Here is a 17,590-nt window from a genome sequence, read left to right on the forward strand (position 1 = left end):
GAGTTACTACAGAATCTAGTGGGGATTGATTCAGGCCCTGGGCTCGGCACTGAGTCATGTCTGGTGAGAGTTAGCTCATTTCTGCTCTCTTTTCCCTCCCAGAAAACTTTTTGGTAAAGTGTTTTGTCGATCTGGGAATAAGATTGTTTTTCCCCCCCACCTTAAGGATTCTTGTAATAGGTGAAGTTGACCACACAAATCTGTGACTCTGGGCTTAAACCCTTACTTAGGTGCTTAACTTTGTACCTAAAATCTGTGTCAAGTCAATGGGACAACTTGTGTCCAATAACTTAGGCACTTAAACATGTTGAACACATTCCAACCTAATCTGCCTGTGTTCTCCTACCTGCTTCAATACCTCCTGCAAGTCCTGTGCCATGGTGGATTTACAAAAGGCTTTTCCCTTTAGATGCAAGCCCTCTGAAGAGTTCCTTGCCGCCTGCCAGCTCCTCAGTGAACACCTCCCAGAAATCAGGAGCACGAGCGACAAGCATCTGGTACAGCTCTTTCCCAATCCCATTTCACACGCAGTTCCCACTCTCAGTTCCCTTTCATGGACAGGATTATCCCAGTGGCACATTGCAGGCTGTGCCCTGGACAGTTTTGTGAGGAGAGGGGGGTGAGGTGACATCTGAGTCAGTTTTGGAATAGCCAAAAAGAAAGGAAAAGGCGGGGGGAAAAAGAGGGAGATGAAGGCTTTGTCTGGTTACTCATGCAAGTTTACCACAGGAAATTCCTTTCCCCCTCAAGTTATAGCAGCAATCCCAAAACCACCAGCTGTGTGCTGGCTGGGTGGTGCCAGAGCATGTGGGGCCAGGAGCTGGGTCTGCCACTGCTTCCAGGGACACTCACGGTGACACCTTGGTGTTCACAGCGGCACGTCCTCAGCTCCATCTCCCAGGAGTGGTTCCAGGTGTCCAGCCACAAGTCTTCCAGCCCAGAGGTGGTGGCAGCCTACCTGCAGGCTCTGGGGGACAGCCAGCCCCAGCTGCTGGAGACCCTGGTGAACCTGCCTGACAGGAATGGCAACACAGCTCTGCACTACAGCGTCTCCCACTCCAACTTCCCTGTTGCAAAGCTGCTGCTGGACACAGGTAGGAAGAGCCTCTCTGCTCAGCCAGGGCTGCTGGAGGGCAGGGGTGGGAATGGCTCTTGCCAAGGGGTCGTGGTGCCATGAGGGATGGGGGAACACAGGGAACAGGGATGTGGACAGCCCCAGACATGGAAAATATGGAATGGGGTCTGGGGTTCAACCAGGGAGCTGTCAGGAGCAAAAGGAGGTAGGACAGAGGTGTGGCTGAGGATCAGCAAGTGAGAGAGCCACCTGCAAGAGACCTGGTAGACAACCATGGAGTCAAAATCCATTCTGGAGGCAAATAGGGCCCCAAGGTCCATCCAAAATACAAATAGGGCCCCAAGGTCCATCCAAAATACAAAGATGGCCCCAAGGTCCATCCAGGAGACATGGCTGACCTCAAGACAAGTATCCTCCCCCATAGCTCAGCCCTGGGCCATGGATAGAGTCAGGGGTCCCAGCTGAGGCTCCCCAGGGACATGAAAAGGCTCATTAGTTTACAGCCTGACTTTGGGCATGGCTCAGGGTCCCTGTACCCAAAGGGATGTCCCTCATGGCCCCAGTCCAGGTGGGATGGGATGGCTCCCCCAGCTTCTTGCAGCAGCCAAAGCCACATCACGGCTTGGGGCAGGAGGATCAAACCTCTAAGAGCACAAGGAACCTTCCAGCAGCACAGAAAAACTCCGTGTTAAACTATTGAACTTCCAGCTTGTGTTGCAATGAAAGAACAAAAATCTCAGCTGAGCTTGTACAGGGCAAAAATGTGCTCGTGCTCCGAGGGAACAGAGGCACTTTGGCCTTTTCTCATGGGCAGGACAATCCATGAAATGTTTGGGAAATGGCAGATTATCATACCCATCTATAACCCGATTGTTGCCGCAGAGGCGCAGGGAGGGAAGGATTCGAGGCAGCTGCTTCCCCAGGGCGAGGCTGGAGCCAAACCCTCACCCTCAGATCGGCTCATTCCTCCTGGTGGAGCTGGGAATGGACTCTTTGAAGTGCAAAATGAGTGAAACGGGGCCAGGATGTTTTCCACGCCCGTTGGGTGACAGGGATCTTTCTGCTGCTCCCTTGCCACGGCAGCCAAAGCAAACAGCCCACAGCTCCAACCAGCATGTGCTCCAGGCATTAATTATCCCCCTTTAATTTTTATTTGTTGTGGTCTTCAGAGTTAATTGAGCTGACCTCAACAGTTGTAATTAACTGCAGCACCAGGGGCCGTTTAATGCTGGATATTCACCACGGGTAAATCTCCTGCATCGTTATGGAATAACTCCTGTTTGTGGGAATAGAAGATGCCACATGTTGTGTGACTTTCTCTTTGCTTTCTGTTCCCTCTGGTGATCCCTGGCTGGGCTGGATCCATGCCCTGCAGGTGTGTGCTGCCTGGACCTGCAGAACCGTGCTGGCTACACTGCTGTGATGCTGACCCCACTGGCGACCCCTGAGACCCGCCAGGACATGGAGGTGGTGATGAGGCTGCTGAGGGAGGGAGATGTCAACCTGAGAGCTGCCCAGGTGCGTGGCTGGGGGAATAATTTGGGTTCTTTACCCTCTGAGGCTCAGCAGCAGGTGTGGGGTTGGAGCTGCTGCTTCCCAAGTTTTCCAAAAACAAACTTGGCCAAGGTGCAGTGTGGCCACCCAGCAGCTCCCTGTGACAGCTGGGGGAATGAAGGGACTATAAAAGGCTGAAAGTTTTGCAAGGAAGTTTTTCTGAGTTAAAAATCAGGAGTGACACCAGGGAGGAGCAGTGAGGGGTGAAGCCCAGGGCAGGAGAGCCCCAGATTTGCTGGTGAGCTTCATGAGGGTCACACATTTTGGTTTAGGGATGAGAGTGCCCTCATCCATCCCTACTCCCAAACTGCTGTGGAAGTCTAGATCTGATTTAAACTGCCCAGCAGGGTTTGGGGGACCCACACTGGAGGGCAGCTGGGCAGTTTGGCCATGCTGCTGCAAGGACCTTCCTCAAGTGAAGCAGTGTGTCTCACAATATCTGCTGAGGAGCCCCAGTGGGATTCAATAATAACATGCAGTAAGATGCAATGTTAATAGGAATTATTCTCATATATGTGCCATGCAATAATAATAGGCAATGCTGTGATATGTGGTTATGGGATGTGGGTTTGTGGTGGGCTTGGCAGTGAATGGTTGGACTTGGTGATCTCAGAGGGCTTTGCCAATCGAAATGATTCCATAAATGCAATGATGTAATAATAATAATAAAAATTATTATTATTATTATTATTATTATTATTATTATTAATCTCTGGGAGCCTGAGCAAGCAGGGCAGTGGGAGGAGGTGGCCAGGAGGTGCTCAGCTGTCCCTGTGTCCCTGCAGGGAGGCCAGACTGCCCTGATGCTGGGGGTCAGCCACGAGAGGGATGACATGGTGAGAGCCCTGCTGGCCTGCCAGGCCGATGTCAACCTGCAGGACGAGGAGGGGACCACAGCCCTGATGGTGGCCTGTCGCCAGGGCAATGCTGACATTGTCAGGCTGCTGCTGGCCCAGCCTGGCTGCCAGGTCACCCTGACCGACAAGGTGAGGCTGCACAGGGGAAACTCACCTGGCATTGTGTGCTGCCAAGGGGTGGCTTTTGGGTGAAGAAGTGCAATTTCAGTCCATTTTCTAATCAGGCATGGCTTTTAGGAGGGTTGCCCTGGTTTTGGTGCTGCTGTGCCATGGGTGGGGTGGCTGTGACAGCATCCTGCAGCCCAGCCATAGCCTGGGCAGGAGCGTTGGTGTAATCCTAAAAAAAACCCCGATGAAATGCTGGACATGTGGAATCAGCAGAGCTTCAGCTCCAAGAAATTAGCAGCAATTAACTCCTCCCTGAGAAGGGAGCCTCTCCATGGGAATGTGTGGGATGGGGCTGGGCTGGGAGTGGCAGGGCTGGTAGAAATTCCTCCTGCTGGACCACAGGAACTATGGAACTGTTTTCCAATTCAACCATGGAACTGTTTTCCAATTCAACCATAATTTTATCTGAGGCATGCAGGAGGGCACTGGGGCCAGGCAGAGGCACAGCTGGGCTGTGTTTGGTGTGGCTGAGGCCCAAAGGGAGGTTTGAGGGATGGTGGTGTGGGCTGGGGAGGTTCAGGCAGTGATGCTGCTCTCCTCTGTCCCGCAGGATGGTAACTCAGCACTGTCACTGGCCCAAGGGGACATCGCCAGGCTCCTGCAAGCCCACATGGAGCTCAGCCCATCCCTGTCACTGTGAGGAGCAGCCAGGATGGGCAGCTGGGAGCAAACAGCTCCTCTGGAACAGCCCTGCTGTGGCAGGGAAATACAGTGGGGTCAGAGGGGAGGAACCTCCCTGAGTTATCCCAATAACATTCCCTGTGTCTAATTCTCCTCATCCATCCCACTCACACCTTCCAATCCATGCTCAGTGCCTCAAACAACTCCAAACTCTCCTGTCTGCTCCTCCCGGTGTAGATTTGGCAGGTGAGCAACCAAAACGAGGGAGAAAAGCCCATTAGAACAGCAATACTTAGTCTTCTGTAACCTGAGGTTATGGGTGTCCTTTTAATCGACTACTTAACTGTATCTCATTTAACTTGTAAGTTTGTGTCCTAATATTTATTATCAGCTCTTCTGTAAGTAGTGGCAGGCAGCGATTACTCAGTGTATGTAACAACAAACACAAGCTGGACGGATTACGGAAAGCATAAAATCCTATTTATGTTTGCTTAGGCGGGTCTGATGCAAGAATTAAAAATTAATGCTCTAGGAAAATATTTGAGCACGCCAGACCCAAACACACAGACATTGTTTTGCCTGGATTTGGAATTACCATATGGCTGTTATTTTTCCCTAATTAAGTTGGAGCTGATGGGGAAGCACAGCCCACTGACAGCTCAGCATCACGGCAGGGCGGAGCAGGGCATTCCAGGCACTGGAGATCCCAGCAGATTCCCATCCCAGGGTGTGGTGTGTTGTCCAAGAGCTCCGTGGAGTGGCTTTGCTGGCAGATGCCATTTGGACAATGCTGTTTTCCCTCTGCTCGATTTTAATATTCCCAAACTCCTCCTGTCAAGCCAAGCCGTGATTTAGCTGCTGGAATTGCATCTCCCCCACCATGGAGCAGCCACAGGGTTCAACATCACCTCAGATCAGGGGTTTCTCCCAAATCCCTCTGCTGCACAGAGAGGGAGGCAGAGCTCAGGCCCCACTTTCCCAAGCATCCTTATTTTGCTGCATCAGGATCCACTGGATGCTCTCCCTTGGCTTTGGTGGAGCTGGAGTGTGGCAAACTCAGACCTCTCTGATTAGCTTTTTTTTTCTTAACTAAGCAGAAGTAAATTCCAGACCACTTTGGTTGTTGTTAAGTCAGTTCACATCCTGACAAAATATCTCTTCAGCTGCCTCGAGCCCCCATCCTTGCAGGGAGGGGAGAACAGCCCTGACCTCTGTTTTCCATGGAAATCTGCCATCTGCTCAGTTTTCTTTCCTTCCTTCACATTTCCAGTCCAAAGCATTCACCATCTCAAACTTTTATCTGCCTTTTTTTATCTATATCCCAAAATGCAGTTGCCTCCTTGATGTATAAATAAACTGAGTTAAACCTTTCCCTGGGTGTGCTGCTGTCCCCATGGCTGTGGCTTTTCTGGGGTGACTTCAGCACCAAACCAGCCCTTGTTGAGGTGTTCCTTCAGATCCATGACCTTCCCCCATCCCCAGGGATAAATCCCTGCACAGGCATGGCAGAATGGGATTTTTTTTTGCAGGAATTCCCCCAGTTTGTGTAAAAAGCCAGCATGGGCATCTCTGCCAGGCTCCAGCTGCAAACAAAAAGAGCCATGACACCTTTTTGTGACAGTTTTCAATGAGTTTTTTTTCCTGGCAGCTCTGGATCCACACTTGCAGAGAGGAATTTTCACTCTGTCTCCTGCTGCTTCCCCGAGGAAGGTGGAAGTTTTGGCTTCAGCAGAATAAATGTGGGAGATTTTCTGCTGAGGATCAGGGTGGCTTTGGGAAGTGCCTGCTTCCTCCTCGATTTGGGGACAGGGAAGATGTTTTTGGGGTGTGCTGCAGCTCTGCAGAGGCACCACAGACTTTGCTGCCTTCCCCTTTCCCTCCTGTTCCCATCCCTGCAGCCCAGGGATGCTCAACTGCATCCCCAGCATGTTTATTTTCGTTCCTTTGCCTCATATTTTCTCTTTTCCCCTCAAACCATCTCCCCAGGGAGGAGCAGCTCCCACTGGGTGATCCTCTGGAGCAGCTCATGTGGCCCCTGAGGGATCCTGGATGGGTTGATGCCACCCTTGGCATTTCCCAGTGCCCAGAATCCTGCACAAAAATTCCTCTGTGGGATCACAAAGAGCCAGAGCCAGCTTTAAATTCATATATTCCAATATCACTGTAGAGATCAAACTAAATATAGGCAAGGAGAAACACACTGCGCAGGACAAATGGAGACAATTAAGTCACAGCTAGGAAAGGAATTAATCTAATGATCTTTACAGGCTCAGCATCCAGCAGCTGATCAGCTAGGAAGGGAAAGAATGACGAGAAACTCGGCTGAGTGTGATTTTTCCACTCCCCTTATGGGCATTTCAGCGTGTTCCTTGCAAGGAGAGGAGAGGGGACTCTGAGGGGCTCAGGGAGAGCCAGGTCACTCCATCAGCATCAACAGGCTGGGAGAGCTGGGGATGTCCTGTCTGGACAAGAGAAGGATCCAGGGAGAGCTCAGAGCTCCTGCCAGGGCCTAAAGGGGCTCCAGGAGAGCTGGAGAGGGACTGGGGACAAGGCATGGAGGGACAGGACACAGGGAATGGCTTCCCACTGCCAGAGGGCAGGGAGAGGTTAGAGATTTGGGATAAATTCTTCTCTCTGAGGGTGGTGAGGCACAGGGTGTCCAGAGAAGCTGTGCTGCCCCTGGATCCCTGGCAGTGTCCCAGGCCAGGCTGGAGCAGCCTGGGATAGTGGAAAATGTCCCTGTCATGGCAAGGGTGGGACAGAATGAGTTTTTAAGGTTCCTTCCAACCCAAACCATTCCAGGATCCATCCAAAGGAAAACTCCTCTTGACATGACTACCAGCAGAACTTGCCCCATCAGCAGCTCGGACAGTGTCAGTGCAGCAACTCTCAGCAGAATTTAATATTCCTAGAGGAAACCAATGTCTCAGCAGCCAAGGCAGATTTATTTGCTGCAGGGGCAGTGTTGGGCACAGCTCCTCTGCTTTGGGGCCCGAGGGGCCAAGCTGGCCCTTGGCCTGTCCCCACAGCTCAGTGTGGAAGGGCCAATTTGCCCTATTTTTGCCAGGATGGAAGGCAGTTATGGGCAGGAATGAGATGGGCCGTGATTTCCTTTCCTAGAAACCTCCTGTCACTGCACTCAGGTGTCCCCTTTTTGCAGCACCCCCTATTCACAGGGAAAAATGCAGCTCGGAGTTTGGGAGTTTGTCTTTCCCAGGCTGGACTGAGATGATGGAGCATCCTCAGAGCATCCCAGGGGGCTCCTCCAGCCTGGGCTGAAGGCTGCAGAAATGCAATATTTTGTCAACTGCTCCATCTAGTGCCATTTCAGCAGCAAAAGCATCCAGAGCACAGCACTCGGAGCTGTGCTGGGCCTGGGCAGCTTTCCCTGCCTGGAGTGATTCCATGAGGATGTGCCAGGACCCAGCCCTGGCCCAGCACTTACCTTGCAGATCCAGAAATCTTTATCTTATTTTCCTCATCTTTCTCAAAATGGGACTACAAACCCTTGCATGGAAACATTTGCCCTGGAAAACATAACATTCCTTATAAGCGTTTTCAGCTATTAAGGAATCCCTTAGGTTGGATCAGGCTTGGAACAACCTGGGATAGTGGAAAGTGTCCCTGCCCATGGCAGAGGGTGGAATGAGATGGGATTTAAGGTCTGTCCCAGCCCAAACCATTCTGGGGTTCTAAATAAAGAGGGAGTAAAGAGTTTATGTTACCACTGAATATTTTCCCTTTTTGTGCAGAATTAGGAGCAAATTCTGCTCCAACCCCACCCTTGGGATAGCAGCAGAGCTCTCAGAGCCACCTGGAAAAGGCTAAAAGCAAAGTCAGGGTGATCCTTGTTCCTTTTCCATCTGGGATGCTGCAGAACATGGATCTCTCTGATTTGCTGCCATCCTGGAAGGTGCAGCTCTCCCAGGAATGTACCTGTCAGGGAACAAACCCCACTAAGAGGAGTAACAATGACCATGGCAGTGTTTAACCAGGACATCAATCCACCCAAATCCTGACCCAGACGTGTGAAACTGTGGAGAAAGATGATAATGGAATTCTGCATCAGCGCTCAGCGCAACTGTAAAAACTGATGTTTTATCCATGTGTGATGTTAAATTAATTAAGTCCACCTCTTTCAGGCGGAGGGACATTAACTGCTCCATCCTGGCATAATCACATTACCTCCACAGGCTCTATGGATGTCACACTCCCCGGGTGGTAATCACCATGGGATTAATTACAGGGAATTTAGGGGCATTACAGAGATTCCTCATGAGCAGGATAATGTGGAATCCCTGATCCCTCCAGGCTGACCTGCTGTCCCCACCAGCACACCCAACACCTGCACCTGGGTGGAGTCAGCCCAGAAATGCCAACAGCCTTAAGGTGGTGATGCCAAAGATGCCCTTGATGCTGTCACTGCCAGCTGCAGGTTATTCCACATCTCTCCAGGTGAGGAAGCTGATGGAGGGACTGTGAACAGCACGTGGTCCTTCTAAAGTGAAGGCTCTGACAGCTGAGTCCTCAAACCAAGGCAGGAGAACCCTTAGGACAAGAGGAAACAGAGGAAAAGTTGTGCCAGAGGAGGTTGAGACTGGATACCAGGGGAACATCTCACGCAATAGCTTTTCACACCGAGTTAAATTAAAAAAATTAAATAAAACAAATGCACAACTACTTACGCAACCGAGCTTTATTTAGAACCTTTGAAGTCATAAAACGTCTCATTTTACTGATATACGTAAACATACAACCAGGAGGTTTAATTGCCTTTTTCCCTTGCGCAGAAATAAAGTTTTAAACAAACCAGAACACCTCCACCCTGACAAGCATGATGCAAACTGAATTCTCTGCCTCGGTCCTGCACGAGGAGCGTGGTCACTGGTTTATCAATTAGTTGCAATATAATTTTTTTTGGCAGTAATATATTCAAACACACAAAGTGCAAATTACAAGAAGCAGAAAATGTTCTCTCTCCTTCTGAGCGACGAGAAGTGCAAAATATCTCAGCCCATAAATTCTATTATTTACGTCTATGAACTGCATGTGCATCACAGGCTAATAAATAGCCGTGTAAAACTTCATTGATTAAATGTGGCAACGCCTCTGAGTCGGAATGCAACGGCTATAAAAACACAGGACAGAGGAATGATTCCCTTTGGTTGATAAACTCCACACACTGCTGCTGAGGGTGTCCCCTCACATCTCACCTTGAACTCCTGCATGCCTCAGATCCTTGAGCAACCAAAGCAGTTCGTTAGGAATTCTCCGATTTGCCACATCTGGAGATACTCCTGTGTGTCTGAAATTGAGATTCCACTCACACCTCACTTGGCAAATCAGACAGGACACTGGGAATCCACTGAAAATGAGAAGTCTCTTCCAGGCACTGTTAAGGGAATACCCACCAATGGTTCCAGCAGGCTAAATGCACTTTGTGATTACCTAAAGTTATGGAAAACTTTCCAAGGAAATAAGGAAACCCCTTTTCCATGAGAACTAATAGCAGCATTCCTGTCTCAGGGTAGTTCACCTTGCTTCAGGACTGTTCCTGTACATAAAATGGGGAAAATTCCACTAAATTACCCAGAACAAATGTACCTTTAACAGCCCCCTGCACTGCTCAGTTATTACATTGCAGAATTTGAATCTTCTTTCCATTTAATTCCTGGAATTTTTCACACAAAATGAGCAGCCAATTCTGACCCACCCCCCCTTTCATTTCTCCCAGCTACATCACCATTATAAATTATGCCAAATAGTCCAAATTAGGCTGGGCTGCTTCCTCCAAACCCCTCCTGCTCCTCTGCATAGGAAGATTAACCCACAATGCCCTGCACTGCCAGGAATCTGCCTGCCAAATTCATCTGCTAAATCACCACAGCCACGGTCAAATAATCACTGCAGGATGGCTGGGAATGGAATGAAGTTGGGAACTTTTGGCTGAACATTCCTGCACCACACCTCCACAGTGGGACCAGCCTTGGGAAGACTCCTTGTGGGTTTAAAACCCCAAAAATTTGGTTGGGGGTTTCAACTGAGCTGCCCAACTCGCTGGAGGGGGTTGAGGAACATCATCCCAAACATCTGCATGTGGCTGTGGGAAATCATCCCAGCACTGCCTGGTGTTACCCAAAATTGACTCTGGCAGCCCCAAGAAGGGAGGATCCTCCTTGATCCAAAAAACCTCTTCCTGCACTACCTGATCCTGGGGAAGAGTCTTGGGAATGTAAATCAGTTTGCTGGTTAGGATGAACTCCGTCGAGCCGGAGGGACTGCTCACCGTCATTCCCAGAATTACAGGATCACATTCCTGAAGCAAACTTTTTGTCTTCATTAAAGTTTCAGGATGAACAATTACGCTGCAGCTTGGCACGACAACAACTGCCTTTGTATGCGACATGCCTGGCACATATCAGCACATTTCTTCTTAAAAAATATAATTAGAATAGAATGAGCTACGCCGTTGTTGTTCATGCTGCCTAAATATCTGAAAAGGCTCAAACATTTTAAAAGCCTAAAAAAATAAATTTCCCTCTCCCCTCGTTTATTTTTCATGCTAAAAGCTGCAAATTGACACATCACAGTAATTACCTCTGACTAACTTCCACAGACCTACCCAAAGAGATAAACATGAGAAGTTCACATTTGACTATCAGACTTACTGTGCCGAGCACAAATAATTTCCCAGAGGAGAATTTGATATTTCATCATTTGGAACAGTGGTAATTTAATTACATTGCTAATGTTTTCTGGCATACTTGAAAGAACAATTAGCATAAGTAAATCATGAGTGAGATGACAAGTCACTCGGCGTTTATTTCTGCTCATCAGATGGGATCAAATGACGATCTAAATTCTCTTTTGTGCGCGAATCGATTCCAGGTTCGGCAGTCGCGACCAGCGGGGCAAACCGACGCGGTAAATAAAGCAGAACGGATCTCGTCCTTTGAAGTTCCTTAATTAAACTTGCCCAGAGAAACCTCCAAAGCCACCAGAAGCGGTGGAAAGGCTGAAAAATGTGTGAGGAAGGCTAGATGAAGCTGGAGACGCACACTGCCCTGCCCGGCAGCGGCGGGAATGCTGATCCAGGCTCTGCTCGGGCTGGGCAGTGTTTGACAGCTCTAAAACGGTCTAAAAGGACTGAGTTTGTCCCTGTGGGGGCTCAGGACAGCACTGTCAGTGTCACTGTCCCCCTCTGGCGCTTCAGGATGGCCACGGCCTGCTCGTGGGTGACGCCGTCCAGGGCCTCCCCATTGACCGCCACGATTTGGTCACCGCGCTTCAGCTGTCCGTCGTCGGCCGCTGCGCCCTGCAAGGCAAACCAGGGATCAGCTGTGGCTCCAGAGCCTCCCAGAGCCTGGGATGCTGCCTGGAATGAGGGATGGAGCACTGGCAATCCCACTGTGGCCGGGAGAAATGGCAGTGCTGAGTTTCCCCCCAGCGCCTTGACTGTCGCCCATCACTCCCCACCCCCGGGAGGACAGAAAGTTCCCTGGAAAAAGGCAGGCTTTTGCAGACTGGTTCTGGGTTTTATGATCATGGAGAGGCTTGTTAAAGCTGCATTTAAATTCTCAGCCACACCCAGGGCTGAGAAACAGCTTAGAGTGGGGAGGGAGAGGGAACAACCTGGGCACTGCCCACAACCCAACACAGATAAAGGAATGGCCTCGAGTTGTTCATAGTGAACATCAGATTAATTCTGTTCACCAAAAGGTGCCAAGCATTGGAAGCATTGGCTAGTTCCTGCCAAGACTGCCCAGTGGAGTTCCCATCCCTGAAGGGATTTAAAAGCCACGTGGATGTGGCACCTGAGGACATTGGGGAATGGCTGGATTTGGTGATCTCAGGGGGTTTTTACAACCTAAAAAATCCCATGCCGGTCCTGAAAAGCTTCTACAGAGCTTTAGAAATGGCTCTTCTCCTCCAGAGGCCTCAGTGAAGTTCTTTTACCTAGAACCCAAGCCCTGCTGCCCAGAGGTTGGCTCACAGTGTCTCTTTCTGCCCCACCAGTGGCTGCAGGAACTTTAGGTTCCATTTAGGGTTTCTCAGCCATGCTCACATCCAGAAACTTGTAACCTTAAGCACCAGTCTAAAGGCACAATATTTTAATAGCTGAAAACTGTAAAAAGACCAGATATTTGTGGTTTGAGCCCTGGAACAGAAAGAGCAGGAGAAAATGGCTCTTACTCCACCTTCAGACAAAGTTTTCTCAACTACATCATCCATCCTCCACAAGTGCTGCCACCAAGTAGACACAGGGCAAGCAACTGCATGGGACAGACCTCAATATTATTTTATGGAAATATCCCTAATTCCCACTGTTTTTCTTCCCTCCCCTCCCATTTCCATAACTCCCCTCACGTGGCCAAGCCTGACATGTCTTACTGGCCCTTTCTGAGCTCATTTCTAGCAGGGGATGGGTGGGAAAAGGGCATTTCTCCCTCCTCCACTCAGGGACCCCAATCCCCCCAGACACTCAGGACTGGTCTAATTCCTCTTTTTTTATCAGGATACCTCTGCAACTGCCTCCCTCCTGCACAGTGGAGAAAAGGACGGTGCCTTCAATACCTCCTGGAAATCTCTTGGAGATTTACAGAATAGAAAACTGCTTTATAAATATTTTAATGTGCAAACCCGAGTTTCCCAAGTACACAAAGCCATTTTGCTGAGACAAAGTGTCTTGTTTCAGCCATCAGTAATATGAAATATAAACTGAGAAGCCAGCTATGAGTTCTGGGTCCACTAACTCACAGCAACGTACTCAGACAGTACACTTTGCTTTCTGCTACATAATATATTATCCAAGCCAAATCTTAGGTTTAAAGTTAATACAGAAAAAAAGGGAGAAAACAAAAAATAAAAGATACCTTGGCAAATATAGTCTTGACATAAATGGGCAGGTCTCCATGGGGACTTCCATACCCCCCTACAATACTAAATCCCAGTCCATCAGAGCCTTTCTCCAAAGTAATAAGCTTAGGTTGAGGTGCTCTGAAAACACAATAAATATCACTTAGATAAGCAATGTCTGTCTCTGGGGACTTTATGCAGAAGGAACACTTAGAGAGACATTTATCCAGCATGAGTTTTTTCACACAGTCACAAACCACGACCCTTGCAGTGCAACATTCCTGCAAAGCCCAGAGTTCAAAGGCTGCTCTGTGTGCTTCAGCTCCTCCTTTGGGTAAAACTTATTTTTAATAATATTATTTTATATTACATTATATCATGCCCACATCCTTGTGCTCATAACCCCAGAGCTCATCACTTTGAGCCTGAACTCTTCAGGCTTTTCTCTGCTGATGCTGAGCAAAGGAAGATTTTTTTTTTTTGGTGGAATTTAGACCATTCATATGAATATATCCATCTCAAATCTGAAATGAGTGATTTCTACACATGTAGAAATTGGACAAAATGTAGAATGTGGACAAAAGGTGGTCAGGCATTGGCAGAGCTGCCCAGGGCAGTGGTGAATCCCCATCCCTGGAGGGATTTCAAAGCTGTGTGGCTGTGGCACTTGGGGACATGGGGCAGTGGTGGCCTTGGCAGTGTGACTCAATGATTTGAGAGGCTTTTCCAACCCAAACCATTCCATGGTTCTGTGGAAACCATTTGGCATCTCCCACCTGTCTAAAGTGCAGCCCAAGCTGAATAAAACCTGGACATTTTTTTAGGACCTACCTAATTCTGCTTCACGTTTTCACTTCCAAATTTCCCTACTGCTTTGGTATGAAAAAAGAATACAAATCCTTTTGTAAAGCAAGCAGTTCTCCTTTGAGAGCAGCAATAAAAGCAGAATTTCACATTGTAAGGCCAGAGAATGCACCACAAACAGCTCAACTTTTACACTCAACCCCCCTGAGGCAGGGCAGCAACTTCTCAAAATAAACAGAATGAACCAAAGAATGAAAATGAAGAACATAATGAAGATGATGAGCTGAAATGGAGACCAAATGAATTCCAGAATGGGAACTGGGATGCTACAGGCTGCCCTGAAAAGCACACAGTGGAGAATGATGTATGGCAGGTTTGCATCTCCAAATTCCATCACCACACACAAGTGCTGCTAGCAGGAGTTATTTCAATTGGATTTTTTTGTAATTGTAAAGCTAAAAAGATTCAAAAGACAAAGAAAGTCCTGGGACACGTTTTGAAAGGTGTTTTTAACACCTCTTGCATCAGTCTGCCAACACCAAATCATTTCAAATTGCTATGATCAGAACTCCCAGAAAAGGAAGCCAACAGACAAGGGCAGAACCACCATGTCAGCACAACTTAGGGAAGAAAAGGAATACTTTTTTCTTGAAAAACACCCAGAAATAGTGCTTGGAAACACATTTTGGGCTTATTTACTCAAGCAATTTCTGTCAGTGAGCAAAGACAGACACAAGTCCATCATCAGGTCAGGTCACAGGGTTTTCATTTCAGAGGTGATGGAAAATTAGAGAAGAGAAGCAATGGGAGAGACCTCTTTGCACCATTTCCCTTGCCCAGAAATGCAGCCCAGCTGTGCAGGAGAGCAGAACTTACTCAGGATCCTCGGAGGGATGCTCAGAGGGCGAGTTGAGGCTGCAGCCTGTGGACATGCTCTCCAGCTGGCTGGCAATGGCACTGATGTTGGTGTCAGCCACCACCTGGGCAACAGGGATGCAAGGAAATACTGTTGTTGAAACAGCTCAGACTGGTTTGTTTGGTGAGCAAATTAATCCTTGGTTTCAACTGTTCTGAATCTTTAGCATGAAAACAAACTGGATTGTTAAACTTCCCAGTTCTGGGTCCTCTGTTATTCTGAAAGCATCATGAATGTTTCAGAATTTTTCAGAATGTTTTCATGAATGATGCTCTGAGGGCTGGAGCATCTTTCTGTGGAGCCAGGCTGGGTGAGCTGGAGAGGGATTTTGGATAAGGAAGGACAGGACAAGGGGGAACAGCTTCCCAGTGCCACAGGGTTAGATGGGATATTGGGAAGGAGTTAGATGGGATATTGGGAAGGAATTCTTCCTGTCAGAGTGGTGAGGACCTCAGCACTGACTTTTTTATTTTTTTCATTGATGCAAATTTTTTATTGGCTTTTTTTCTCCTCGAAAAACGTCAAAGAAACCACCACGAAGTGGTTTGGATTGGAAGTATTTACAGCTGAAAGGACATCAATTTCCCAACAAGTACATGCTGTGGTTATCCCCTAACTCCATCTCCCTCTGAGGAGATATTCTTCTCTGCCTGACGTTTACTGCAGCATGGGAGTTCAGCTCAGAGACAGTGAAAAACAGCCAGGAACCACAATTCCAATATTTCCTCTAGCTATGGCCTTATTTTATCCAAGTGAGCAGGTACTTTTCCCACTCTTTGCTGTGAACTTGGCTTTAAGGAAAACATCCCTTTTCAAAGTAAAAAATCCGTTCCACAAATCTTCTGTTTTAAATGAGTGCTCACAATTCTTCCACAGCAATATTTCCCTCTTCCCAATCAGTTGGAGCCAAGAGGGTGGTGGAGCCAGGAGGTTTCCATGCAAATTTTGCATCCCAGGAATTCCAGGATGCCCCAAATTAAGGGGTCCAGGAGGTTGGAGCTGCACCTGGCTCAGCCAGCAAAGACACCACCAAGGTTCCCTTCCTGTGGCATCAGGGTGAGGAATTCCAGCCAGGATTTGTCATGTTTTTTTGTTGTTCAATAAAACAAGCGCAAAATTGAATCTATATTCAAAAATCTTCGGCTGGCAGCAAGAACTATCAGAGTTCAACAACCTTGTAAAAAAAAGCTCCCCCTTATCTCATTACTACACCTGCAGAAAAGAAATTAAATTAAAGCAAAGCATCAAAACAGCCGAGAGGGATGATTGTTCCCCTGAGACCTTAATCTCCCATTTGCAAACAGCATTTGCAAACTCCTTCCCAGGATGTTCCCATAATAAGTCTTTCCACCCCACTGAACACAATTATCTGACCTTTCAGAGCAGTTTGCCATGAAGTGGTCTAACCTGATAATAAATGGAATTACTTAATGGCACATCAGTCATGATTATCACAGTGATAGGATGATTCCATTCGGATTGTTTTAATAAAAAAAGAGCAATCTGGTGGTGGAGAAGGACCTGTGGTTGGTGGGTCAGGTAGCTATCACCACACTTGGACACTACTCCAGGTATTAAAACACAACATTCCCACCTTCCTATAACAGATTTTCAATGGAGGAAAACAGACTTTATTCTACCACAATAATCCTGTGTCATCTCCAAAGAATATAAAGCTCATTTTAATGAGCAAGAATGCTCAGAGAGCCAAAATGTGGAAGAAAAGCAGCCAACTGACAAACCCAAAGACACTTCCAGAAGAAGCTCTTTAACCCAGTGGCATTTCCAGAAGAACCTCTTTGTTTGTGGGAGCAACCCAGTGACAGAGTGCTCCATCAGGAATATTTTTAAATCCATGATGAGGTGCAATATTGAGCTGTATTACAGCTTTCAAGATGAGCAATTTTGGGTTCTGCAGCAAGCTTTCATTTTCTATTCAGGGAATACTGTTGAGATGAAAAGTGAAATTACTCGACGTTAGTAACAATATGATAACTATAATTTAACAGAGAATCCTCAGCTGGGGGAAATCTGTGTGTTTCCTTTGACTTCAATGGAACTGCACAAAACACCATCTGCTCTGGAACTGGCTCATCACTTAGCGGGTCAGCAGTTCATGGACAGACAAAACAAAGAATAAGCAAGTCTAAAACTAAGTTTATTATCATTTCATTGCCTCTTTTTCTCCCTTTTTTCTTTTTTCCCTCCATTTTTTATAGTCACATTTGTGTCATAATACCAGCAAGAAGCTTGCAAAAATCCCTCAGGATGTGTTCCAATCCAAAATGCTGTGATGATACAGAGTTAGAACAGATTTTAGTGGTGTCTTTAGCTCGTTTTCCAATTGTTGCAATCATTCTGCAAACGAGCAGAATTTTGAATCCTAACTGGCAAGTATTTTCCCCATTTCTTTGTGTAAACATAAAAATAAACTATGGATCAACACAGTGGCAGGCAGCAATTAGAACCAATGTGGCAGAAATGTCCCTTTTAGCTACCACAGAAACACAGCAGCGACAGCAGTGTTCCCTCTCTTGAGTGTTTTTATTCTTTACCTGAAAAAGAATCAATTCCAGGCAGCACTGCCTTAGTGATGATGCCATCATTTTCCCTCAATTCTGCTAGAATTTCCCTCAATGACAAGGAAACCACCTTGGGTCTCTGTCTCATTTCATCACAAGTACACACAGGGAATTTCTTGTTCCTAGTTAACTTCCAATTAGAAAAAAAAAAAAACCC

General features: G+C 47.6%; 1 protein-coding gene across 4 annotated transcripts in view; it reads right to left on the reverse strand.

Moving 5' to 3' along the window:
• Positions 1 to 8,956: 8,956 nt before the first annotated feature.
• PATJ (PATJ crumbs cell polarity complex component) overlaps positions 8,957 to 17,590 on the reverse strand; it is a 134,395-nt gene continuing 125,761 nt past the window's right edge. For 3 of the 4 annotated variants that reach the window (XM_085067452.1, XM_085067450.1, XM_085067451.1), the window contains 3 exons: positions 14,812 to 14,915; positions 13,149 to 13,272; positions 8,957 to 11,590 (listed from right to left, as the gene is read on the reverse strand). In XM_085067452.1, the coding sequence (XP_084923578.1) occupies positions 11,444 to 11,590; positions 13,149 to 13,272; positions 14,812 to 14,915 (375 nt within the window). In that variant the 3' untranslated portion in view covers positions 8,957 to 11,443. The remainder of the gene's footprint in view (positions 11,591 to 13,148; positions 13,273 to 14,811; positions 14,916 to 17,590) is intronic. The other variant, XM_085067453.1, reaches the window with a different exon arrangement.

This window comes from Lichenostomus cassidix, chromosome 8 (assembly GCF_008360975.1).
Source record: "Lichenostomus cassidix isolate B80296 chromosome 8, HeHo_3.0, whole genome shotgun sequence".
Classification (NCBI taxonomy): domain Eukaryota; kingdom Metazoa; phylum Chordata; class Aves; order Passeriformes; family Meliphagidae; genus Lichenostomus; species Lichenostomus cassidix.